We start from the raw sequence: 24,431 nt of genomic DNA on the forward strand, positions 1-24,431 counted from the left end.
GTAATATTGTGCAGTGCCACAAATGCCCCTCCTTACAGAGCTACCTGTGCTGAAATATCTAGATGAAAGTGGCTTTCCAGAGCAAGTTTACCAGGCTTTTGGCTAATGCGTTTCTGAAACATCATTCAGAGAGATGTTGCCCTCATCCAGAGGAGAACAGGATTGTCCTAATCTCCTGCATCCAGCCCTAGGTGCTGCTTTGCCTTTCCTGCTAGCTTCTGTAAAACTGCAAAAGTGTTGAAGTTTTCCCAGTTGAGGGCAATGCCACATGAGGAGGTCCTTGGACAGTCTTCAGAGGAGGTCTGATAGCTGCTGGTGGCCCATGATCTCTGCATTCCTAGGGGGACACAGTAGACATAAATCACAGGATTTTTTCTCTCTTTCTACCCCATCCTGTCTTCCCAGAAACCTGACGATTTTCTTCTCTTTGAAGCACAGTGTCCAAGAGGGTTTATGAGTCTTTGCTGTTTTCCTGAAAACTCAGCCCGGTTGTTCGCTAGCCTACCCAGGAACTCAAACAGGAAGGAGAATCTTCCTATGCTGTCTGTTGTATAGAATGGTCGTATGTAGGGTAACAAATTTAGGCAAACCTCATGGGAAACCTCACCCTGTCGAAATCTCTGTCAGAGAATAGCTGCAGTTGGCTGCACAGGCCCCCTCTTTGCCAAAGTGTCAGAAAATGTAACAGTGTGAGTGCTCAGTTCTTGTGAATATTCAGTCCAGAATAATTAGTGTTTCAGTCCCTGTGATAACTGTGGCTGTTTGTCTTCATTTTATAAAACAGGAAGAAGGAGAAGATCTCACCATACCCAGGACACAAGCAAAACAACGACCTGCTGTGACTTGGCGGCGCACTAACAAAAAGTTGTTCTGACTTTTACGGTCGCCCTAGACTTTTGCACAGGGGGCTGATGGAAACTCATCACTCCACACTGCTGAGTAAGAGAGAAGACACTCAAGCAAGGGGCTACATCTTGGTTTCTCAAGCTTCCCTCTCTCCCTGATGGTCTTGCCTCCTGTCTCCTTGAACATAGAGTCCAAGTTTTAGTCAGCCCAGCCAGAGGAGCAGTTATCCTCATTCTTTCAGTTGAGAAAATCTTTTCCATGTTGTCCGCAACTGTGATGAAAAAAGAAGCCCCTCTAGCCAGAGACTGAACTTATCTACCAGGAAAATACCATTTACAGGTAAGAAAATGCCATTCCCGGCAATGCATCTGGGTCTTCTTCTGTGTGAAGCCAGAGAAGCTGCCCTTGGTATAGAGCATTTTAGGTGTAAAAAGGAGAAGAGGCTTGGGCTGCATCCCACACCACAAATCATTCAAATTTTTTGCTGTTGTAACTGAACAATATATTGTTGTCAATATATTTGACAGGTAACAGCTGGTGAGAGGACTCATGTCTTTTAACTTCGGTGGTGCAAGACATAGACATCTGCAGCTGGGTTCAAAGTGCCTCTCGCTGCCTGTTGGCTAAAAGGGGAACCAGGAAAGACAAGCTCAGAAGTTGACACAAAAGTCGTGTGGTAAATCCCAGTCCTTGGGCCCAGATGGCACCAGGATGGGCACCACCTACAGCAGTTAGTAATTTCCGGTTTCACTAAATCTCTCTGGAAGCTCTGAAAAAGCCTACAGAGAAGACCAATCCAAAGGCTTTGTTGTGTTTCCTCGCATCTTGATTTTATATGTTTCTGTTTTCAGCTGTTTAAAATTATGTGTGGTTCATATGAGCTGAATTTTCTCTTTATAGCTTCACTTATGAATATGGGTCAGTACCCAGGCAGCTGAATGCCCAAGATCATTTCCATGCTGTGTATAAATAGTACGCAGTTATTTCACAGTTTCATGTTCAGCTTGCAGGCTTCCAGCAGCCTTGTATTCCCGAAACCCTTTCTATTCTCATAGCATTTGGGTTCTTGAACGCGTGACTCAACATAAATTACAGCAGAGGTTATCCCCGCCAAGAAAGTCACGATTTGGCTTCTGTGTATTGTCGTTCTCGTTCCTGACAGCTGGCGTCAAGTCACTAGTAGTCAAAGCTGTTGTTGCGGGTCTTTCCAGCCCTGTGATGAGTTCGGCTATGCGGTTGAGCCCAACAGCTGAGTTACGCTACCTTACGTACTTTAAGCGACACTCGGTCAGTCCATCATCCTGCTAGACAGTGGAGGAAGCCAGAGAGTCTCCAGTTGGATGGATAACTAACGGCCGGCGTACCCCTGTCCAACCGAGATAAGAGGCTGGTTAAAACCAAGGGAATTTTTAGACTCTTCCCAAATATTGCCTGTCTTTTGTTTGACACAGGACTTGTCATGTCTCCCTTTCTACGTATCGGTTTATCCAACTATGACAGTGGCCCCTACCTGCCATCCCAAGGGGAGGTGATTAACCCTTACTGTGCGGTGATGGTTAAAGAAGCCGTGGAGTCAGGTAAGTGGGGAGGTGTTTGATATGCGTGTGAGCTTTTATAAGACGAGTGTGCCTTACTGTGTCGTTTCTGGTGCGTAGGAAGAACATTGGTAAACATTTATAAGGGTTTGTGAAGTGCTTTTTGTGTCTCAGCACAGTGCAAGTCAGGGTTTTGTATGGCTTGCAAGACAACCTGATTTTAAGATTATGCCCAACAAATTTATGTCTTCAGTTTGAGGTTATTATCATCTGAATTACAGGTCCCAGCATGTGACAGTACAGATGAGCTGAGCTGTATTTGGTTTCGTTTTTCTATGAGCAGTTGTTGGTTTGTCAGCAGGACTCCAGACAGATGAAATCTGGGGTGTCCTAGAAATATCCTGGGAGGGCTGTCTTTGGTTATCACATTTTTCTGAGGAACTGGCAGGTCCAGCAACTTCCACCATTTGAAAAAAAAATAGCTCTCAAACAGCTGCAGTCTTTGCAGAGAGAGTTAATTGCTCTGTGTAATTGCTGTACTATGTAAAATGTTTGAAAGTGAAACCTCCTGCTAAGCTGTTTTCTGTGTCTGGATATATGGATTGTTGCACACTTTTCCTGATTGAACAACCTTAATGAGTCCTCATTGGGAAAACATTTCGTATATGTCTTATGCATGAAAATAGTCCCAGTGAGAGGATGAGAAGTTCTTCAGTTCTGCTTTTTGAGAATCGTGAAGACCAAGACCTTCAGTGTTAGGGAATTCCTCATATTGGCTGTTATTTTTCTTAAATCTAACTTGATAAATTCCTAACTTGACTGCTGTGATTCTTTAAAAAATTAATTCAACTCAAAAATCCTTTTTTATATCTTGAGAAACCCTGTTATTCTAACCTCTAAAGGATGTTAAAGAGATTTTAAAAAAAGAAATTTTAGAATTGCAAAACAATTCATTGTTTCACTTTTTGTTTGCTTGTTTATTTGTTTTTAAAAAAAAGAGTCAGCATTTATCACATTGAACTCTGTCTTGGCTGAAATTATACTTTAAATGATTCTGGAGGATGTGGTGACTCATAAATTCAAAAGGAAAGAAAATACTACATGACAAGATATCCCTAAGATCTCACGTTTTACTGAAAATAGGTCCTATTTCAGCTCTGTGCAGCACTTGGCTGTTTGCTTTAATAAGTCCTTTGAAAGCCATAACTCCACTTGAAGTGTCTTGTCAGTTCAAAAGTGAATAAAATCAATTTGGTCAACACAGACCTATATTTATCTGTCTGACACAGAGCCAAAAGCATTTTCTGGCATCTAACAAACACAAATCTACTAAGGGATATAATTTTTGTGCTCCTGAGAGTTAATGATGATAATAATAATACCTCTACAAACAAGAAATAAAAGAGTGTGTTTGGGAGAACTTTTCTCCATTACTGAGGATTGAATATAGGAAAAATTATGTCCTTCTGTTAGAAGATCTCTGCTGGGATATAATTGCACTCGTCCAGCCGTTGCTCCGAGCATGGTTGGGCAGCCAGAGGGACTCCTCGTCATGTCAGTGACAGCAGCAGGAAACTCCCAAGACTGATTCTTCTCAGCCTCCCTTCTTAGGGTAGGTTGACTCACCCTTGGGAGGTGTTAATCTGCTGCTCGTAGAGGGTGTCTAAATGTGTAGATGACTAACCTTACCTTAAGGTGATTAAGCCAAAATGAGGCCATGGTGGGATCCATCTCCCCTACAATTCCAGTCTTCTGCAAGGATATCGGTATCTGAGCAAGTCGGCTGCCCTTGCATTACAGATTTCCATGGTAGGATTCATCTCGAGGAAGGCATCCGTAATGGAATCATGGAATTTTCAGAGTTGGAAGGGACCTCTAGAGATCGTCTAGTCCAACTCCCCTGATAAAGCAGGATTGCCTGGAGCACATTACTCAGGACTGCATCCAGACGGGTCTTGAAAATCTCCAGAGAAAGACCATAATGGGTCTGATGAATCACGCACTAGAAAGGCCCAGTGCTCTGCACTGTCTCTGAGGGCAGTTTAGACAGTCTACTCAGAGGTACATATCTGACATTCAGTGAGATAAACCCAACTCTAAATGCCAGAAATGCTCTCTGCATGACCATCCAGAGGACCTGTCATGCTCAAGCAGGCTCAGAGAAGGCAAAAGACAATGAAGGTCTCAGGACAAACGTTGACTGAGTATATTTGAAATAGCTGCATCCCTGCTTTGTGATTCTTTTGATCATGGTTTGCTCTCCAGCTCCCTGGTTTCACAAAGCACTTGCTACTCAGTGGTGATGGGATTAAAAAACAATTATATTGATCCCCTGATATGCAAATTTTTGGCTGAAGTTACATGTAAAGGAGCAGGAGTGAATCAGCTGCAATGCTGGTAAGAGATGGAAGCAATCCTGACTCCCAGCCTTGTGCTCTGACACGTGGCCATTAAGATTTCTCCAGGGCAAATGATTGCTATGTAGTGGCGAGTGCAGAATGCAGGGCAGAACGTGCCTAAACCCAGAGCTGAATCCAGGATAGATGCAGTCCCAAATTCCTGCAAGCTCTCTGCTGGAATTAGTTTGGTAGATGACTCTGCTCTGACTTTTGCAATATCCTATTACGGATCGGACATATGCCATGTTCAGCATTAACAAACTGTGAGAGTGGTTTTTTTGTTTGGTTGGGTTTTTTTGCAAACAGAGCAGTGGTAGATGATAAATGTGTTTAGTTTCCAAAAAAAAGAGAGTTTGACTCTCACTTTGGGTTCATGCTGAAGGCTGGGACTTGTCGGCCAGCCGTGATGAATAAGTCATTGGGACAGAGGTCACCAGGGGTCTGGGAGTAACGCACATTGTCTGTGGCCACACAGGTGTCACAACAAGGCCACCCTAAAGAATTTCAGAAGCTCAGGAAAGATGTTGGGCAGCCTTTTTGGTTTTTTTCCACTTGCTTATGTTGTAAAAGGGACCCTGGTCTTTTAGGATGTAAACTTTAAAAAACGAACAAAAACAAAAAAAACCAACCCTAACCTCCATTAGAAGTGTTACAGCAATTTATTACTGATGACAAAACATTTCAGAAATCACAGGCGCCCCTGAGGTATAAAAAAATCTGCCCTTTAAAAATGGCTTCTGCCTTCACGAGCCACCCGGCCCAGTGCCATTTCACCACCTGTCCTGGTGACATTTGCTTTGTGAAGGATCCTGCTCCGTGTTTGAACTCAGCAAGCCTCCAGGAAAAAGTGCTCCCAGCTCCAGTGGAAGCTGGTGCCCAGGAAAGACAGATGCTATTTTATTTTTCAGGAACCCGGGGTTAGATTAATCCCTGGCCGAATTCCACAGACGTCAGCGGGGATGCGCCGGGGGTGACTGTCTGATCCCATATATTGGCCAGTTCATTCACATTCCAGGGGTTGTTTATTCAAGCCGTATGTTTTGGAGTGCAACGCAAACCAAAGCACTTGTTTTGCAAGCGGTGTGTTTCGCGTCTGTGGAGTTTCACTGATGTAGCAAAGAAATAATGGTCCTTACTGGGATTTCTGTTCTCCGTGATGCTGGGAAGTTTATGTCTCATTTTGCCTGCTTTATTTGAAAGAGTGCATTGAATATATATTTGCAAGCTTGATGGGAATGAATTAAGCCTGCAGACAATGAGCTGCGTATATGGTTGCCTAAATCTGCATATGTGAGTAGTCAGCCCCATTTCACTGATAGAGACGGATTCACCTTATTCAGAGGTGCTCTGAACTTTGGGAAAACTGAATTTGAACCTAAGATTTAGCTGCACAACCGCCTGTCATACGGGGCAGGACAAGGGCGAGAAGTGCTTTCACGCTGCGGGAATGATCTCCGCTCAGTCCTGCAACGCAGACCAGTGCTGATAGTCAGAGAGGAACGCAGCTCGAATGGGATTTATGTGATTGACCCAGGTGCAAAACCGCTTTATGAGAGCCACGTGTTGGGTCGTGGAGTGAAGTTTCAACAAGTTGCTATTGGTTGCAGGATCCTGCATGCCTCTCCTCGGGAAGCTGTTTTCTCACCCTAAATTTATCCAGTGAGTATAGTTTACATCAGTGGCTCTGGTGGTTGTTTCTAGTGTACGGGGTGGTGAAGGGAGACTTTTGTCATAAGCACACAGCCCTGATATTTGTTCTCTCCCCAGTAAACATTCTCTCATTTCCTGAGATGAATATTACACAATCAGGAATCACTGTTTCCTTTTTTCTCCTTCTCACCTGCCTCCAATAACTTTGGAGCTTGTTTACCAGTTTTAATCCATCCTGAAGTTGTGGTACAAGCCTCAGAAATCCCCGAATTCCTGCTTGTGTAAATCAAAGCTGAGCAGGGGACAGAAACCTGAATTAGTCCTCCCACCTGGGGAAAGATTTTCTCCAGCGCGTGTCACATTCCAGGCTATGAGCTGCATGTGCTTTTTCAGCTGGCTGGGATGAGGGGAAGGCTGGGATTATTGGAAGTAAGAGCAGGGTCTTTAGGAGACAGGAGTTGCAGGTCTGCTGCTCACACGGCTGCTTTTCACGGGTTGAAAATCTGCAGAGGGTGACTGTGAAATAGAATCGATCTTGAGTAAGCGTCCAAGCCTTTTGCAGGGCTGTATGAAATAAAATGGGCTGTATGAAATAAAGCCAGCTGAGTTTCTTTTCAGAGAGAACTAACTAGAGATAACTCTCCGCAAGCTAATGCTAAGCCCCAGACACACCCATTTTTTTACCCATCACCTTTTTAAGATGCATTTGCTGTGGAAGAAGAAGAATTACTGCCTGAGGAAGAAGGGCAGGAAAAGTTTGCTAGGTTGAAATCTCGACATCGCTGTGGATGTGGTTGCGGGTCTGCCAGACAGTTCACGTATGAGTTAGCTGAGTTGGCTGAGGTGTAGCCATCCTGAGTTAGCTGAGGTGTAGCCACTGACTGGACATGCCCTCCAGCTGAACCTTCATCACAAAGTGCACCCAGCTTTTAGGGGGACTGAAGCAAACCTGAAATGATGAATCATGTAGCTGGTTATCTGTGATGAGATTCACCTGCTTAGATGTATCTGTGGTATCAGAGTCTGCATCTGAGATCTACTCAATAGGGTTAATGGAGTCAAGGGTGGAAATTGTCTTTTCTAAGGTAGATGTCTGTATTTGGTCAAATGAAGACACCCGAACTCCATTGATTTATATTGAATATATCCTCTTCACTGGCTCTGAGTGGAGCCAATGCTCAGACAGCTCAGATACGGGCATACACATTGTAGACACCTAAAGTTAAGTGAAATTAATCCCATCCTAAGTTTCACTTCACATAGTAACCTCCTAAGACACTCTAACATGGTCCATTAGACACCATGCCAGGAGAGAGACCTTAAAGTGGGTAAATAACACACATCTGTCTCAGGAACTGTAGAGTGGTGGCCTTAGTGCAGATGAGAAGCAAATCCAGTCAATCCAAACTGCTTCTTGTTGACAGAAAATGGTCAAGTGTATGTGCAGAAGAAGCCCACCATGTACCCACCCTGGAACAGCACTTTCGACGCCCACATCAACAACGGCAGGGTCATGCACATCGTTGTCAAGGACAAAAGTGCCGAAATGGTTTCAGAGACCACGGTGGAACTTAAGGTGCTGGCGGAGAGGTGCAAAAAGAGCAATGGGAAGACGGAGATATGGGTGAGCTTCGTTACCTCCTCTTGCAGGATGTGATGGGGAGCTGCTGTGGGGTGGGGAAATGCCTTGTGTCCATGCCAGGCTGTGACTGTAACCAGCAGGGCAGCAGGAACTGTCTGTCGTCCAAAGAATAATGTTTTCAGTCTACTTGGGTGTGACTTGAAGGAAAGACTTCCATTCATATCAGAAAAGAAAAGAAGAGCATGGCACATTTATATTACCTGCTGCTGTTATATTGAAACATATGCTCTCTGTTAGCAAGGATTGTGGTTCATGCGCCCACGTATTCATCTTCGCTTAGGAAACCCATTGGGGACAATTGGTAATATGAGTGGCTAAATGTGAATTATTTTATGTGCTCTGGGGAAACAGCTTTAAAAATTTAATCTGCTATCAAGTACCTGATTCACAGCTGCCTGACTTAAGAGTTATGCCAGAGCAACTCCTTTAAAATCACTGGAGTTATAGTGGAGTAAATTTGGAGTAACGGTCTTCGTAAGGATGCCAAATGTAAGGTTGTATTCCCTGGTAGTCCAAGCAAGAAAGTTCTTGATAATAGTCTTTAACATGTAGTATTCTGTAGCCATGTCATGACTAACAATAAAGTGGAAAGACATTTGGAAAGAAACTGATTCCCTCGAATTTTTTGTTTGTTTGTTTTATTTCTCATGCCAGTTCTGAGGCTAAGCTGCATGGGTTAAGCAGATAGTAGAAAAGTCAAAAAGGCCTTCATCACTAAAAGCAAGATTTGGTAGAGATTCGCATATTTAACACATAACTTAGAAGCAACTGAGATACTTAGGAATGGAATTGAAAGCCAAAAGGCTCTGTTCAGCATCCCTCCAACCCCAGGCTTCAGAGCCATGGGAGGCAGCAACCCAGTGAAGAGGAGAGGGGGCACGTAGGCTGGAGTGCTGCTTGCTTACACCAAGAGTAACAGACCTAAGGTCAAACGGAGTTGGGATATCCCAGTCCTGTCGCGTCCCAGCCTTTTAGTGGCTTCTGAGATCTTCTCTCCACTTACTGCCCAGTATAAGTCACGACCTGGGGAGGTTGGTCCTACATATCCCATCCTGCAAGGGTCAGAAGGGGAGAGAATAACATTTTTCTTGCTTTTATGTGCATGGGAAGTGCTTCACCTGGAAGGTGGAGGTGACCTTGCTCAGGCTGTGCTGGAAGTGGGTGAGGGAAGGCACAATTGTGGTTCCCAGGCTGAAGAATTCCTTGAATGCAGATCTCCTTATTCCTAGGCAAGTGGATACAGATTTACAAAGTCACCTATGGATGGAGGTTCAGATAGGTGGGAATTTCCAGGTCCCAGAAATGCCTGAGTAAGCTTGTAATGCCATTCACATTGACTGTAATGGAAGCAAGATTCGCAGAACCAAGCTTCTAAGAGATTTCAGCATCATTTAAGTACCTAAATTGGCTGGTTTTTTTCAAGGTGGTCCCACTTCCCCATTGCAAGATCCACTGGGAATGACAAGTTGTCTCCATAGATAATGCTGGTCCTGAGCTGGGGTCTAAAAACGTGCATACAGCTTCTGTGGTTTAGTCACATTTATTGTCTCCAAGAGTTTGATAAGAGGTGATCTAGCCTCCTCTCTCTACAGTTGCTCCTATTCTGCCTTGCTGTCCCACAAGGGTATGAGCAACCCAAAAATTACATTTTAATGGCATTCAAAAAAAAATTCCTGCTGGGGAAAGGAGATAGCTTGAGTCATCTGAAATGGTTGTTGCTTCTTTGAATGACTGTTTAATGATTGCACTGGTCTTTTTTTCTTGTTTTTCGCTTATCTCAACCAGCTAGAACTGAAACCTCAAGGCCGAATGCTGATGAATGCAAGATACTTCCTGGAAATAAGTGGCAAGTGATTTTGTTTGTTAATTGATAGGCGTGATTTCTGGTTATGTGGGGCAGACATGGTGTCTTCACTGAAAGCAGTGCCTATGTTATTACTGATTTATTCATAGGAACTATCATAATGGTTTGAAGTGAACGCTCCAGAAAAGCAATTTTTATTCTATGGTGGGGATGAAGGTTGACTGTTCCTCTGTGATTTGCAAGGCAGATTTTGGTAGATTTTCTCATTACTCAAAGTAAGACAGAATATATACTCAGGCTCCCTCTGAAATCATTCTAATTGTATGTATGCATGTAACATGTGCCACGGCGTGTGTTATAGGGCAGATGTAAAGGCTGGGATATAATTTATGGTTGACAACACCTGAGTATATGTGTTAGTTGGTCTTTTAAGATCAAGAACAACCTAGGCAAAACAGGAGAAGAACCTAGAGAGTGATTCATCTGATCAAATGCAGGTTTGTGCTCCAAGGTGAGCTGAGTCATTCACTGGGCTCCACTGCCTGGTCCAGCCAGACCTCCAGGGACATGGCAGCAGCTTAGTCACCTGCAGAGTCTATGTCCACGAGCAATACATTTTGCTTTGTTGAAGAAAATGGGTTGCAATCCAAATGCTCAGTCGTATTCTTCTGTCTTTGATGCCCAAGTTCCTGCTGCCTTTCACAGACACGGGGTGAACTGTAAGGTGTAGATATCTAGAAGGACCTTCAATTTTTAGAAACATAGAAGTACTGAAAGCAGCTAATAGCATGTCCATACTGATAGTTCCTTCATCTCTTCCTAATTTTAATATAGAATAGACTATTGTTGCCTCCTTGTACGTTAGAAGATATCAGAGAGGCCGAAGAATAGAAAATGCAAGTTGTGTGTGTATTAAAAACAGCAAGATCAGCATCAGATCACACAGGGGGCAGTTTCCACAGAATACCTATGTAACTCGCTGCATAACGCATGAGTAAAACAAAACAGAGACTGGGAGTGAGATATTGTGTGCATATCTAGATTTGTAGACACAAGCACATATATAAGCGCACATGTGTATGTGTAGTCAGAATTGGTTTGTTTGCTGTTCTAAAAAGTTTAAATGTGAGCAATGGCATTGGTGCAGCAAACAACAAAGCAATTGTTGGCATGGAAAAATAACAAGAAAAAGAAAATCCTAAGAACATACATACGTGCTTACTCACACACACATACATGCACTCATAAAGGATTCCGTTAAATACCCACATATATATATACACACATGTGCGTTTGTGTGCATATACAGATAGTTATTAAATTTTATGTAATTACATCTTTTTTAGGGCATGGTTCTTCACTGCTATATGAAGTTAGAATTATATGTTTAACTGCAAATTATCTCTCGTTGGGAAATTTCTGGTCTACATTTCAAAAGCAGCATTATGAATATTCAAGGGAGCTCAGAGTCCCAAGTTTAAAGTAATTTTAGTGCCCCTGTAGGAACAATAGATAAAAAAAAGAAAATCCAAATGAGCCTTGTGTGGATTTCAGAAAACTGTATTTCTTAAAAATATTTATTCCCAGGAGTGAATCATCAGCTTCAGTCACTTAGTGGTTTGGCAGCTGCATTTTCTCAAGGTGCCTGATCAGGACAAGGTATCCTAATAAATCTGCTCTTTCCTCTCCCCCAGACGCAAAGGACCTGGCTGACTGTGAGACTGAAGGCTTTTTCTCCTTGCACCAGCGCAGGGGAGCCATCAAACAGGCCAAAATCCATAATGTCAAGTGTCATGAGTTCACGGCCACCTTTTTTCCACAACCCACCTTCTGCTCTGTCTGTCATGAGTTTGTATGGTAAATGAAATCAGATCTACGCATTTTCCCCTTTTAGCTCTAGGGACCAGTTCTGCTTCTCCAGTGATTATCTGTGCTTCTGCTGTCGGCAAAGGCAGCAGGACCGAACCCTTGTCATCTTACATGTGGAGTTATGGCATTACTTGTAATTCCAACTGTGAAAATTCCTCTTATTTTTTAGTTTATTTTTTATAAATATTTTTGGGTTTGGCCAAACGCACGGACATTTTTCATCAGCCCAGTTTGCTATTTGGATATTGTGAAACTCAGAATGTGAATGTGTGCTGAAAAGGCTGTGAAAACCACAGAGAATCACTCCAGTTTTAGATTGAATGAAGATACTTAGATTAGAGAAGCTCTATACAGACTGTATATAAAGCTGTTTTATTCTGTTTCTTTCATACATGTTGCTCTCCTTTCTTCTGTGGAGGCTTTCAGAAAATTCAGTTAACTTTCTCTGTTTATTTCAGGGGTCTGAATAAACAAGGCTATCAATGCAGACGTAAGAAACCTTTTTTTTTCTTGTTACTATCATTTTTCACTTAATCTTTTCTTAACGCATTTTTTATTAACACCGTGACACATTTGTTCTTTCAGAATGTAACGCTGCCATTCATAAGAAGTGCATTGATAAAGTAATAGCCAAGTGTACAGGATCAGCAATCAATAGCAGGGAAACAATGGTATGTATTATTATTTCGCTGCTTTTAAAAAGCTTGGGTGTCATTCAGATCTCTCCTACATCACTGTAAAACAACTTCTGATGAAGCAAAAAGTGCTACTGAACTAAAAGCTGTGTGATCTGATCTATGCCCTTTGTTTTTTATGTTCCTAGTGGTTTCATTACCTCCTACTTGTGATTTACTCGAATGCAGCCGCTGAATAAGCAATTGCTGAATCAGGACTGACATTTTTCTAATGTATGAAGTATAGCTCAGAGGGAAGTCATGGACATGAGGTGGAGATTTACTGGAAGAAATTCCTCACTGTCTGGTCTCAGGCAGGACATCACACTGAGTTTTCAAAGCAGTACTTTAACATCCCACTCTGTGTTATCTGAGATTTCCAAACAGTCAGTGGAAGATCTAGCACATCCACTATTATTTATTGTATTTTTCTCGTATCAGTTTATAATAAACCTTCATTTTTCGGTGCGCAAAAGTGGAAATTTGAGTCTTGGTGGGACTATTCACTGTTTCTTAATTGTGTCCCACAGCTTCTCTTTGCTTCCAGTCCCATCCTGGACCCTGTTCTCCTTTTACAGTCTTTAGAGATGAGATTCATCTCACCTGTCTTCTGACATCTGCAGGGTAGATGTATCCAACTTTGTCATCACCTTTGACTCTCTATATACTAAAAGAAGAAAAATAGGTTCTTCCAAAGAGTGACTGATGACAACAAATGTTGACATCCTTTTCAGGATGGGATGAATAATTTTTAGATGTACCACTATTTTTCTGTTGAGTGTTAAGGGAGTCTGGGTGCACAGCTGAGATACAAGCAGCTATCTGGTCAGATAAATAAAGACCAGGTATTAAATTACCCAGTTCCCACTGAATTGCACAGGTATTATGTATCAATATTTGGCTTTGTATATCTGAATGATAGTTTTAGATAGTTTTTTTCCTGATGGTCATACCCAAGGATAAAAGGTCAGTAGACATCCTGTCTTCTGTGGTACAAGCCTGGGTGCTGTTAGTTTTCCATCCAGAGCTGAGGTGGAGAGGGGTGAATTGCCAACATGGCTTTTGTTTTGCAGTAAAAGAGCGGTCCAAGATCGACATGCCTCACCGCTTCAAAGTCTACAACTACAAGAGCCCAACTTTCTGTGATCACTGCGGCACACTCCTCTGGGGCCTTGCACGGCAAGGACTGAAGTGTGATGGTGAGTGCCCAATATATGTGGCATGAGCTAAGCACGGGAGCGAGCCATTGTCTTTAGAGGGTTGCAAGCTGAAGATCCAAATCTCATTTATCACACCTCTCTACAAGACCTGTATGAGATGGCATCTGGGGTGGTAAAGGAGTGGTCAAAAGGACCATCCTTCAAGGAGGATCATTCTTCAAGGAGGACAACTGTCAGTATACAGAAAGTTATGTGGCCCGCGAGGCTGAATGGTCACTTCCCAGAGAGGCAAAGAACATCTCAGTGACACCGCTGACCTTCCAAAATGACTCCTCGTATCAACTTGCATGCTCTATTTCCACTACCAGAGAGGCCCAAGACACTTCACCATCTTCATAATCCTATACCAACTGGGAGATCCTATTTTGTGATTGTGGTTCTGTGATTATGATTCTGACACCTTTTACTCTTTCTTTCAGCATGCAGCATGAACGTCCATCACAAGTGCCAGACAAAAGTAGCAAACCTTTGTGGAGTTAACCAGAAATTAATGGCTGAAGCTCTGGCAATGATAGAGAGCACCCAGCAGGTAAATACTTTAGGCCTTGAGTGACCTGGAGGAAGGAGGATCAACTGTTCAATGTTTGTTTCACTGCAAGAAATAAGGGCATTGAGTGGAGCACTGTGGGTAGCAAGTTCAAAGTAAAAATTAGGAAACGGGTTCTTTATGGAATAGGTAGTTAAGCTCATCTCAGCACTTTGTGGAAGCCAAAAGTTTTCATGGGTTCAAGTGACAATCTCCAGTGTTCATAGAAGAGAAACCCCTTTGGGAATAATAGAATGATTAATTCTATTAATAGAAAAGCACCGCCTTTGAATCCAGAAATCTTTGTGGAGACAGGGAGAATATTCTGAGGAGGTGACCTTGCATGCCTTCACTCTTCTTATATTTTTACCTGGTGTCTGTTTGACCCCTATTGCAGACAGGACATGACCTGGATGGACTCTTGCTCTGATCCAGAACAGTTGTAGTTACAGTTAGTTAGTTATATTGTGTTCATAACTGAGGTTGTGTAACAGCGTCCAAGGCAGAGTGAGAGGAACTTGGTTTAAGTCCTTTTGCTGTCACTGCCTTGCTCCGTGCTTGTGACTTAGCAATTTGTCCTGTGACTCTGATCTGTTTGGAATAAAACTCCCCAGAGCACAGACTCTCATGAAGAGACCTGGGCCCTGGGGAAAGGATCTAGATACTACTGTCATATAAACAACACCCTATGAACACAGATAATAATTGAATTAAAACAAAGAAAAATAGTTTGTTGCAAGCCCACAACCATAAAAGAATTTAGAGATTCTAATTCAAAATCAGGATTGTTAGGATGCCTCTCAGCTCCTGAGTAACCTCAAAGAGGGACAAAATCTGTAGGTACCTACTTCTCCATATTTAGGTTACTCAGTATCTCAAAGCAACACCTTTATGCGTACAGCAGGTGTTTTTCCATCTATACCTTCCTGAGGAGCTATCTACGAGGTTTAACTCTGCATATTTCTTACCTTTATGTGATAGGCAGTGCTGCCAAACCTCCAAAGAGGACTGTTTTCTGCTCTCGCTTCTCTGTTTCCTACCTGCTGTCTTCCTACAGCTCCTTGAACTGTATACTTGGAGTCCCCATTGAGAGGTGAATCATAGAATCAGAGAATGGTTTAGATTGGAAAGGACCTTGAAGATCATCAAGTTCCGACCCCCCTGTCATGGGCGGGAACACCTCCCACTAGACCAGGTTGCCCAAGGCCACATGAAGAGGGCAAACACTAGCTACTTTCCCCACAATACTCTTCTAATCTCCAGAAATTTAGGCTTGGGGACTTCTTGAGCCACAGGTGGAGTCTTAGTGTTTAGTAGCCCTCAGAGGCTTTATCTTCCGTGCTTTTGTCTCTTTACTCTCGAATCCAGACACACTCACCATCTGCAACCTGGTGCAAGGAGTTCTTCAGAGTGACATCCAGACACTGCAGGGATGAGGCTGCAACATGTTCCAGCCTCTAGTATTTTTCCAGATTTCTCTTCAAAGAGGACTATTGGGAAGGAAGTTGGTAAATAAAATGTCCTTTGTGTGGATAACCGGAGACTCAGACCCCTGTGCAAAATAGGGGATCTCTATATTGGCAGTACAAAGACCTGTTAACACCCACACACCTCTCACAGAAGGCTGTGGGTTCCTCTAGGTTACCAAACCCCTAAACGTTAGGTACAAAGATGCTTTCCTCATAAGCAAAGACCTCTGCTAGATCTTGGCTTCTGTGACAGTCACACTCAGGAAGTCACAGTGTCCATAAACTCAGAACATGGCATTTGGCTCAAAAGTCGTTTGATGTTTTCTGTGATCCAGGCTCGCTGTCAGCGTGACACTGAACAGATCTCCAGGGATGGACCTCTTGAAATTGGCTTCCCAGTTCCCGTGAAGGAGGTAAAACCACTTCAGGCATTGCCAGCATCTACAACAGGAAAAAAAGGTAGTTTCCCCTAGTGATATGGGACAGTAATTTTTTGGTTTGTACATGATTAGGTGGAGGTGGCAAGGATGGGGAATTTATCAGCCATTGAATCTTTCATGCATCTTATCAGCCTAGAACAAGTCATACCCTTTTCATCCCAGGATACCAACAACTCTTCCCAGCCACATCACTTGGGCATGGCAGATACCCTAGATCTTACCCTGGTTCCTTTGCTTTCTATAAACCAGCACTTCCCTCATGCCATCCCAACCTCTGGTGACATGAGACACCAACCACCACTCATTCAGCTAACTCCTAAACCCTCTTTCTGACCTGCTGCTTGAGTACACCTCATACCTCCACTGGCAATAATGTATTTATTCCTTTCTTGGGACTCATAGACTATAAAATCTGAGAAAACAAGCTCTAAACAGGAGATTGGGAGTACTGGGTTTACATCCAGTACCTTTGAAAACCATTGACAGATCCCCACTTTATTCACCCAGGAGCTGATCTAAATGTCATGGACCTCTGTGCTACAAGAGAAGACATTCAGGAGGGTGACTGAGAGATCAGGGAAGAGCATTGATTAGCAGACCTTGGACAAAGCTACTGGGGGTTCACCGGCCTTAAACAAAATTTACAGTCCCCTGGGGAGATCCCTTGTTTGTCTACTTTGTGCTTGAGTCACAGAACTCTGGATATTGGGAGCAAAAATGTCACCATCTTTCATTAGACCCATGTGGCCCATTTAAAAGGCCATTTCGTTCCAGCTTCATGGTTCATGGTGCCCCTCCAAGAACTGTACTGTAACTGCAGCAGACCTATGGTGGCACTGACACAATGCTTTTCTGCCTCCCACAAGCTCTAAAATGCTTCTGTCAGAAAGGGGAGGGAAAAAAGAATACAAGTGAATCAATACTTAAACCTAGCAAGGACTGGAACAGTGAGTCCTCAGCTCCAACCTTAACCAAAGGTCAAGCTGAAACTCCAGGCTCCACCATCATCCACTTTCTCAGTGCAAATTAATGCTGCCCTCTGTGCAGATAATATCCTGGAAACTGGACCTAGCGCAAAATGTCAGAAGGCACTGGTTAAAGCACAACAGAGCCACATTGTACCAGTGCTCTGGGTTTGATACTGCGCAGCACCAGTCTCCTGAGCCTCAAAGGCTGGTTTTGGTACCATCTGAGCTAAGGGGGCAGTGCCCTTTGGGCCCCAAGAGGAAATAAACTATGACCCCATATGTGCTTTTTTCCTTTCTTTTCTACAAGTAGAACTGGCTACGCTGATGTGAATCTGTAAAGCCCAAAATGGTTTCACATCTGGTTTACCTGCGGGTCTGTTTTTCTGCTGAGTAGTGGGTTTGCTGTTCAGCAATTTAGGACATCACAGCAACTGCGCACTTGAGCACATTGGATATATCCAGTAAGAGACAGGATCTCTTAGAGGTTCACATACATCCAAGTGAATGGAGTATTGAAGAAACCCTGAGTAGTTCCACTCCAGGACAGGGGGAGTACTTGGTCAGAGCTTCACATCCAGAGTAGGGAACTAATACAAAAATGCTGTCACATCTGTTTCACGTTAGCTTTGCCAAGAGTCTTGAAAAGGCCTTGAAAAAATGGGACCACATCATAAGGGCAACCAACAAGTAGGAATGAAGAACACAGGTGGCCAGAAATGAAGGGTTTGGTCATATTTCATTGCCATAGAACAGAAAGACAGATGAAGGAGTTCGTAAAGTGGGAACCCATCTACTTAGTAGATGTGGCCACCACATTTCCATTTATTTGAAATAGCCTTTTAAAGCTCTAAACACAATACCTGTAAGCATTCTGGGGATTCTCTGCTCATTTCCAGGTGTTTATGTGAATGCTTTGATGTGTGTTGCAGAGCCACAGGGCATCTCCTGGGAGACTCCGGTGGAGGGCACAGTGAAGGGGGAGTCTCTAATAGAGTCAGATTTTGGAGAACAACCCCAGGAGCAAGAAGAGCACCAAGTGCATCTAAAACTAACCATTGAAGATTTTGTCCTGCACAAGATGCTGGGGAAGGGCAGTTTTGGCAAGGTAAGCCTCAGGGGGCTAGATGCCACTGCATAGCTCTACATATTGCATATTATGGCACTAATAACATGTGGTTTGAAGGCCACTTCGGAAAAAACATCTCCAAGCCCTCAAAGAACCTTTGCTGTGGCATGGCTGAGTCTTGAACCCAGTCGTCTTCTCGCCTAAGACAAAGATTCTCCCTGCCTTTCCCTCTGCCCCATGAGTTTGCTGTCTCATGAGCGCCTATGACAAGAGAGGAAAACAGCTGAGTGAAACCTGTGCAGGTTGACAGAGTCTGGGCATCCACAGAGAGCTGGTGCTAGGAAAGTTCTCTGTGCTATGCCCCATCATGCAGCTACTCCTGCTAGCTTAACTGAGCAAGCTCAGAGGGAGACAGAAGCATTAGCTGAAAAGTTGGGTGTGGATCATCACCCCTCTCTAGAACAGCAGGTCCCCAGCTGGGAACACTGACTGCTCTTTCCCAGCTCCAATCTCTGTTGGAGCGTAAAGCGAAGTTTGCAACAGCCAAGAATTTGTGCTTTTGAAACAAGAACCACCTGTTTTCAGTGGATTCATTAATCTTGATGAATTGTGGATTGTTCCTCCTTCTTGCAGATGTCCCCTGGAAGGGGATTCATGTTACTCAGTGCCAGCACAGAGCTGCATGAAGCAATTTCAGAGGAACACACCATTGTGTTTTCACAGCCAAGAAGGAGAATGAGTATCATTATGTATCACGTTGCTCAGATCTCAAACCTTTCAAGGTGGAAACTGTGCCTTAAAGAAAGGGCTGCTTTTTGCCTGCTAAGTGAGCTGGAGCGATTGCTGCAGCCAATTCTTAAACTGGTGAAATATTTGCTGTGTTGGCTTTCCAATGCTTGAAAACATTTGGCATGTCTACACTTTTTGCCTGGGAAGCAGCGTTGAGACATCTGAGTTAGACCTAAGCCAAAATACCCCAAACTCCGGAGCCCAGACTAACCTGGACTCAAGAGCATAGCTATCATAGAAACATTTCCATTGGAAGGAAGGGACCTCTGGAGGTCATCTAGTCTAAGCTGCTGCTCAAAACAGGTCTAATCAGATAAGGTTGCTCAGGGGCTTGTCTAGTCAAGTCTTGAATACCTCCATGGAAGCAGATTCTATACCTTGCTTCAGCTCCCTGGGTTAACATGGACTTTCCGAGCTTGCAGACATCTGCATCTCTCTGCAGTGCACCGTGTGGGTGTGGAAAAGATGGGCTATTTCATGCCCTTCTGCAACAAACCTCACCCACAAGTTTCCTGTGTAGGTGTTGCTCCTGGTGCCCTTATTTGCTTGGAGCGAGATTCACTTCCCCATAGAGGGGACAGGGTGTGTGCATCTCAGTGCCTGAGGGGTCTCTCCAGCTCTGCACAGATCAGGGAGCTTGAGGGCCAGACCCATGAGGAAGTCCCCTCTGCGTGAGGTCTAACGTTGCCTACCTGCACCTTGGAAGTTACAGCACAAGTCACAAATATACTGCTTTCCCCAGTTTCCCCAGGAGTGCAGTGCCCTGCACAAAAACGAGGGTAAAAAGGGTGTCTGCAACATCAGCACTGTTAGCATCTCTGGTCATTCACGGGAGAGACAGAGGGAGGCTCTAGGCTCTACGCTCTGTCTAGTGCTACAAAGTGAAATGCAGCAGTAGCCAAAAGGGTAAATAAAACTTTTGTCAGGGCTAAAACATGTCTGAGCTTACTCAGTAAATAGTGTCTGGTAGAGCACTTCAAAGACCTCTTTGATGAGTCTTACATATTTATTCAGTCAATGGGAAACAGTGTTGACAGGCTGTTAACATAAAGATCAGGACCGGCACTGCCTTCCAGCAGAGACTTCTTTGCTCTGTGGTCTCTAGAAAACCCTTCGCTTCTCCATGTCTCATTTTCCCTGCCCATAAAAACAGACAGAGGTCCTAACTCCTCTGGTATGTGTTTTTCTCTTCTCAGAGAAGAAGTCCTGCAGAAGGACAGGGGATCCAGCCTGTCTGCTCAGGCATCCTGCTAACTGGGAGGAAGGGGAGAAAGTCACATCTGATACAGATCAGTCTAACGATGGGTAGACATCGGTTTACACCTGCTGAGGATCTGGTGCAGGGCATTTGCATTTCTCATGTTGACAAAGCAATATTCTGTGTTTTGTTATTTAAAGTCATAAAACAGGAAATGTATCTCGTAAGCATTTGCATAAAGATGGTTTCTGTTGTCAGAAGTGTTTGGGCCCCTGACATGTCCTGTCCATACGGGCATGTAGCCCCTGCTCTTGTAATCGCCATTTCCATTCTCACCCTTCGCTGGGATTCAGCTTCATAAAACTGTTCTGGGTGTGGGGAATAAACTCAAAGTCTACAAAGTCTTAATGGCAGAATTGTGCCTTAAACATCAGCATTTTTAAGGTCTACCCTAGTGAATTCTACAGAGCTCAGCTCCCATCCTCACGTGGCTGTGCTGCCAGCTCTGAGAGAAGATCATTGCTCTTTCTGAGCAGCTGTTTCCACCCTAGGTGTTCCTTGCAGAGCTGAAGAGCACAGACCAGTATTTTGCCGTGAAAGCCCTGAAGAAGGATGTGGTGCTGATGGATGATGATGTCGAATGTACAATGGTAGAGAAGAGAGTCCTTTCCCTAGCTTGGGAGCACCCATTCCTGACTCATGTCTTCTGTACGTTCCAGACCAAGGTAAGACAGGTTCTGTCACCTTCTGCCATGAGGTGAAGACGCTTTGCTGAGATACAGATACTTGGTGAAGTGCATAAGTCTTCTAGGTGTTAGGGTATAGCTTGGACATGAGGTGGTGCTAAGGGAAGGGATGTTCAGGTTAACCACTTGGGAATGGCTCCAGAAATTTCATCTACCTTCCTCACATTAACCTGGAGGGTGCATTTGAGGATTATGGCATCCCAGACTGATGGAAGTGCCTATGCAGACACCCACTGTTAAAATCTGCATCCTGGTACTCTGGGCTGAGGATGTGTAAAGGCCACATCCACAGGCAGGGTGCAGATGTGCCCACACTGATGTTATCTGAACCTCTTGGATCATGAAGCAGTATGCTGCAGTGACCAGCCTGGATCAGAGCTAACTCAAGAAATTCTGGTTATGAAGAATAAACATACTGTCATTAACTTTAGGAATCTTCTTTCCCTCCAATTACTGTTAAATTGCATCAGACTCTTCCTAATTCATACAGGACCACTGATGGTGAAGGCTGCAGTTCAGCGGGGCACCACAAAGCATCTTCACCTGAAATCTCACTTAGGACTCCAAAATTGAAGTGATATTTAAGTAAAATATATATCTTCATGGCCCTACATGGCAACAAACCACCAATAGATTAGCTTTCCAGAGCCTTGTCCACAGCCACAACCAATCATCTTAACACTAAAGCACACACAAGGCATAGAAAAAAATGATGGAAGGAAATTTGAGAGATTGTCTTGTCTGTCCAACCTACCCAAACCACTCCTGAGAGATGTTTGCTATCCCAAAGCTCAAATTCAGAGGAACGTCACTCTCTTGAGGCTGCTTGTTCAGGGTTTTGTTAGGATGCTCCCGGTCCCCGCTCAGCCCCGGGATTTAGTGATACAAAATAGCGCTCAGTGTGAGGTTAGGACCTGCTCAGCAAGAGGCTTGCTGCTTCTGCAGGGTTAGGAGAAATAAATATAACCTCTGAGGTATATACCAGCCACCCGTGGGATGCAGCACCTGTTTAAAGACAGACTAAATTTATAACAGGGAACGTCTGGGAACTGCCATAGGCGATGTGACACTAAGCCCAGGCGTTCGTGTTTAACCCCTTTCAGGACTGTCGGTGAGGAGAGCACGTCCTGGGAATGCAACTTTGCCTGGAGAGGAAAGGCATTAATTCCCTTTTTTGGGGGCTAGATTTCAGAGGAAAATATAAGTGACCCAACTCCAAAAGCAAAGAAAATCAAGATTTAATTAAAAAAGACAAAATACAACAGTCACAGCTCTACAAGGGAGCTTATACTCCAGGGAGAGCTGCATGTGCTGCCTGTAACTCTGGGTGCCCAAGGGGGTGTTGACTGATGCCAGCGGCTGACCAGCAGAACTGTCTTATCTGTGGTCCAGCCCTGGTCCAACCCTGGTCTGGAAGCTGGAGGTCAGGTTTGGGACGGATGCAGCGGTGGCAGCCTGCAGTTGTGGTTTCGGGCAGTGCTTGCATGCAAGTGTTCACTTTTCTCCTGAGATCACAACAAGAAGATGACAGACCAAATGGAGTCATGCCAGGAGCCAGATGGGATTTACTGACCATTTAGGGTGGGACTGTGCTTCCAGCTGTGGCTGAGGCAAGGAAAACCTGCAGGATGGAAAAGCAATGAGTGCCTAAAAAAAACCATGGGTGTCAGGCTCAAAAACCCAAGTGGTCTTTTCCTGCACGGTCTTATGGGCAGCACTGGAATATTGCCCTCTTAACATATAGAAAGCACCTCCATCCATCTCATCCCAAGTCAACATAGCCACTCTAAAGTTATTTAATCTCTCCCTTTTGCCCTCAAGTGCACAGATACAGAAGCTGGAACGTGGCTGCCCAGACCAAAGTCACTCTGGGCTGTGATTGATTTCTCGCTTATGGTTTTCTCCTCCAACCTTTGCAAGCCAAGCAGCAATCACTCAACGCGTGAAAGTCATTCAGAGCAGGAGAGCTGTGACAAGACATGGACAGTCTTTCACGGCTCAAAGGACAGCATGGTTCAGGTGTAATATTTTAGAGCAATCATTTTAGAAGCCAGGCCACTGCTGTGTAATCCCTCTCTGGACTTTAATATTGAAAACGTGGATTTTCAATTGAAAATTTGGTGGGTTTTTTTAAGGCATCATTGGATAGATAAGTATTTTCAAACAGAAATACATCTGTCAATGCCTTTCTGAATCTCTAACGCTTTGGCTTGCAAGGTTTCTGAGCTGCTTCAGTTACTGAATGCCTCTGCAAAGGACAGTAAAACCAGGAATATTCCTACATTGAAACAAGAACCTCAGTAGTTCCCATGTCTCCAGAGGGAAAAAAAAAAGTCATTTAATCTGTTGACAGTCCTCTGAGCTCTGGGATGAGTTTCTTCTTGGCCTCAACCCAGGTAATCAGTGAATGCTGAAATATATAAAGCTTGACAGCCCTTCAGACAGGTTTTTGTAGGCACCGGGCACCTAATGCTCCTTTTTATTCCTGCGGAGGCTGAATCATCAGTGCTTTCAAAACTCAGAATACTTGTCATGTTTTGCTACATGAGAATAAATTTGAATGCATAGGGTTTTTTTTCCCAAACTGCTTTTGAACTTCACTGTTTTATTTTACTGCAGTAATCTTTGTATCCAGATATTCAGCAGAGATAATTATATGGTGTGAATTTTAACAACAAGCTCGGAGAGCTATTCTGTTTATTAGATTTAAAGGGACACCGTTATGCTAAAGAGGAGGAAAAACATGTTTATTATTCTGTGAAATCCCAAAATCAGTAATGCCAAAACAGTGAATAGCGTTCCAGTGCTTATGTTTTATTCTTCTTTTGCATTTCACTGATCTGTGATAAAAATAGTCTTTCCCTTTTTGAAAGTCACTTTTGTTGCTAACTGTTTCTGTACTTCAGTGACCAAGTTTTTATTCACACCCTTTACCTAAATGCAAATTAAGTCTTGAGGCATTTTGGCTTGCAGCACAAAATAGCAACACAGAAGATTATCTCAACCCAAACGAGAAGTAATCTTCATTGCAATTTAAAAGCAAATGTTACAGAAACATTTCTTTTCTGCTTTACTAATGTATTATATCTTTTCAAAGTCCTGGTGGTGAGCCATTTTCACATGCTCTGTTGTTTTAACGTGCTTAATACTGACTTTAAAATCTCTGAGGCTGGCAGGAAGGAGAAAAGTATTGTAATTAAGGAGTGTGATCCTAATTTAAAAATTCTTAGGCTCTGAAGTGTTTTCCATGAGTATTTTCAGGAAACTTCTCATTAAAATATCTCCTCGGACGAAATTGCAATTCCTGCAAAATTTTCCAGGGGCAATTTCACTTTTCTTCTATCTTTGTCTTGCCATTAGAGGGACAGGACTGAATTATTTGACCTGAATCACAGCGCGTGGGTTGGCGCATGCGGGTTTCACACCCATTCAATGTTCAGCTCCATTGCGTGGCTGTGCCAGGGACCCTCTGAGCAGCCCTGAATCAGGCCCGCTTGCCCTCCCCAGGCAACGCAGGTTCCTCTCTGACCACAGCATGGCTGCAGGATGCTGATGCATTGCAGGAGAAGTCATCCTGCAGGGAAGTGAGG

The 24,431-nt window shown here is 43.8% G+C and overlaps 1 protein-coding gene across 1 annotated transcript in view; it reads left to right on the plus strand.

Annotated features, from left to right (window-relative positions):
- The first annotated feature begins 1,075 nt into the window (after window positions 1–1,075).
- Window positions 1,076–24,431, plus strand: part of PRKCQ (protein kinase C, theta) — a 45,999-nt gene continuing 22,643 nt past the window's right edge. The window contains exons 1-12 of the mRNA XM_009882960.1: window positions 1,076–1,185; window positions 2,298–2,423; window positions 7,855–8,054; window positions 9,858–9,918; window positions 11,571–11,733; window positions 12,204–12,235; window positions 12,331–12,420; window positions 13,493–13,618; window positions 14,059–14,168; window positions 15,970–16,093; window positions 17,972–18,147; window positions 20,647–20,820. Of these exons, the coding sequence (XP_009881262.1) occupies window positions 2,306–2,423; window positions 7,855–8,054; window positions 9,858–9,918; window positions 11,571–11,733; window positions 12,204–12,235; window positions 12,331–12,420; window positions 13,493–13,618; window positions 14,059–14,168; window positions 15,970–16,093; window positions 17,972–18,147; window positions 20,647–20,820 (1,374 nt within the window). The 5' untranslated portion in view covers window positions 1,076–1,185; window positions 2,298–2,305. The remainder of the gene's footprint in view (window positions 1,186–2,297; window positions 2,424–7,854; window positions 8,055–9,857; window positions 9,919–11,570; window positions 11,734–12,203; window positions 12,236–12,330; window positions 12,421–13,492; window positions 13,619–14,058; window positions 14,169–15,969; window positions 16,094–17,971; window positions 18,148–20,646; window positions 20,821–24,431) is intronic.

Source organism: Charadrius vociferus, unplaced genomic scaffold, assembly GCF_000708025.1.
Source record: "Charadrius vociferus isolate BGI_N301 unplaced genomic scaffold, ASM70802v2 scaffold32, whole genome shotgun sequence".
Lineage (NCBI taxonomy): Eukaryota > Metazoa > Chordata > Aves > Charadriiformes > Charadriidae > Charadrius > Charadrius vociferus.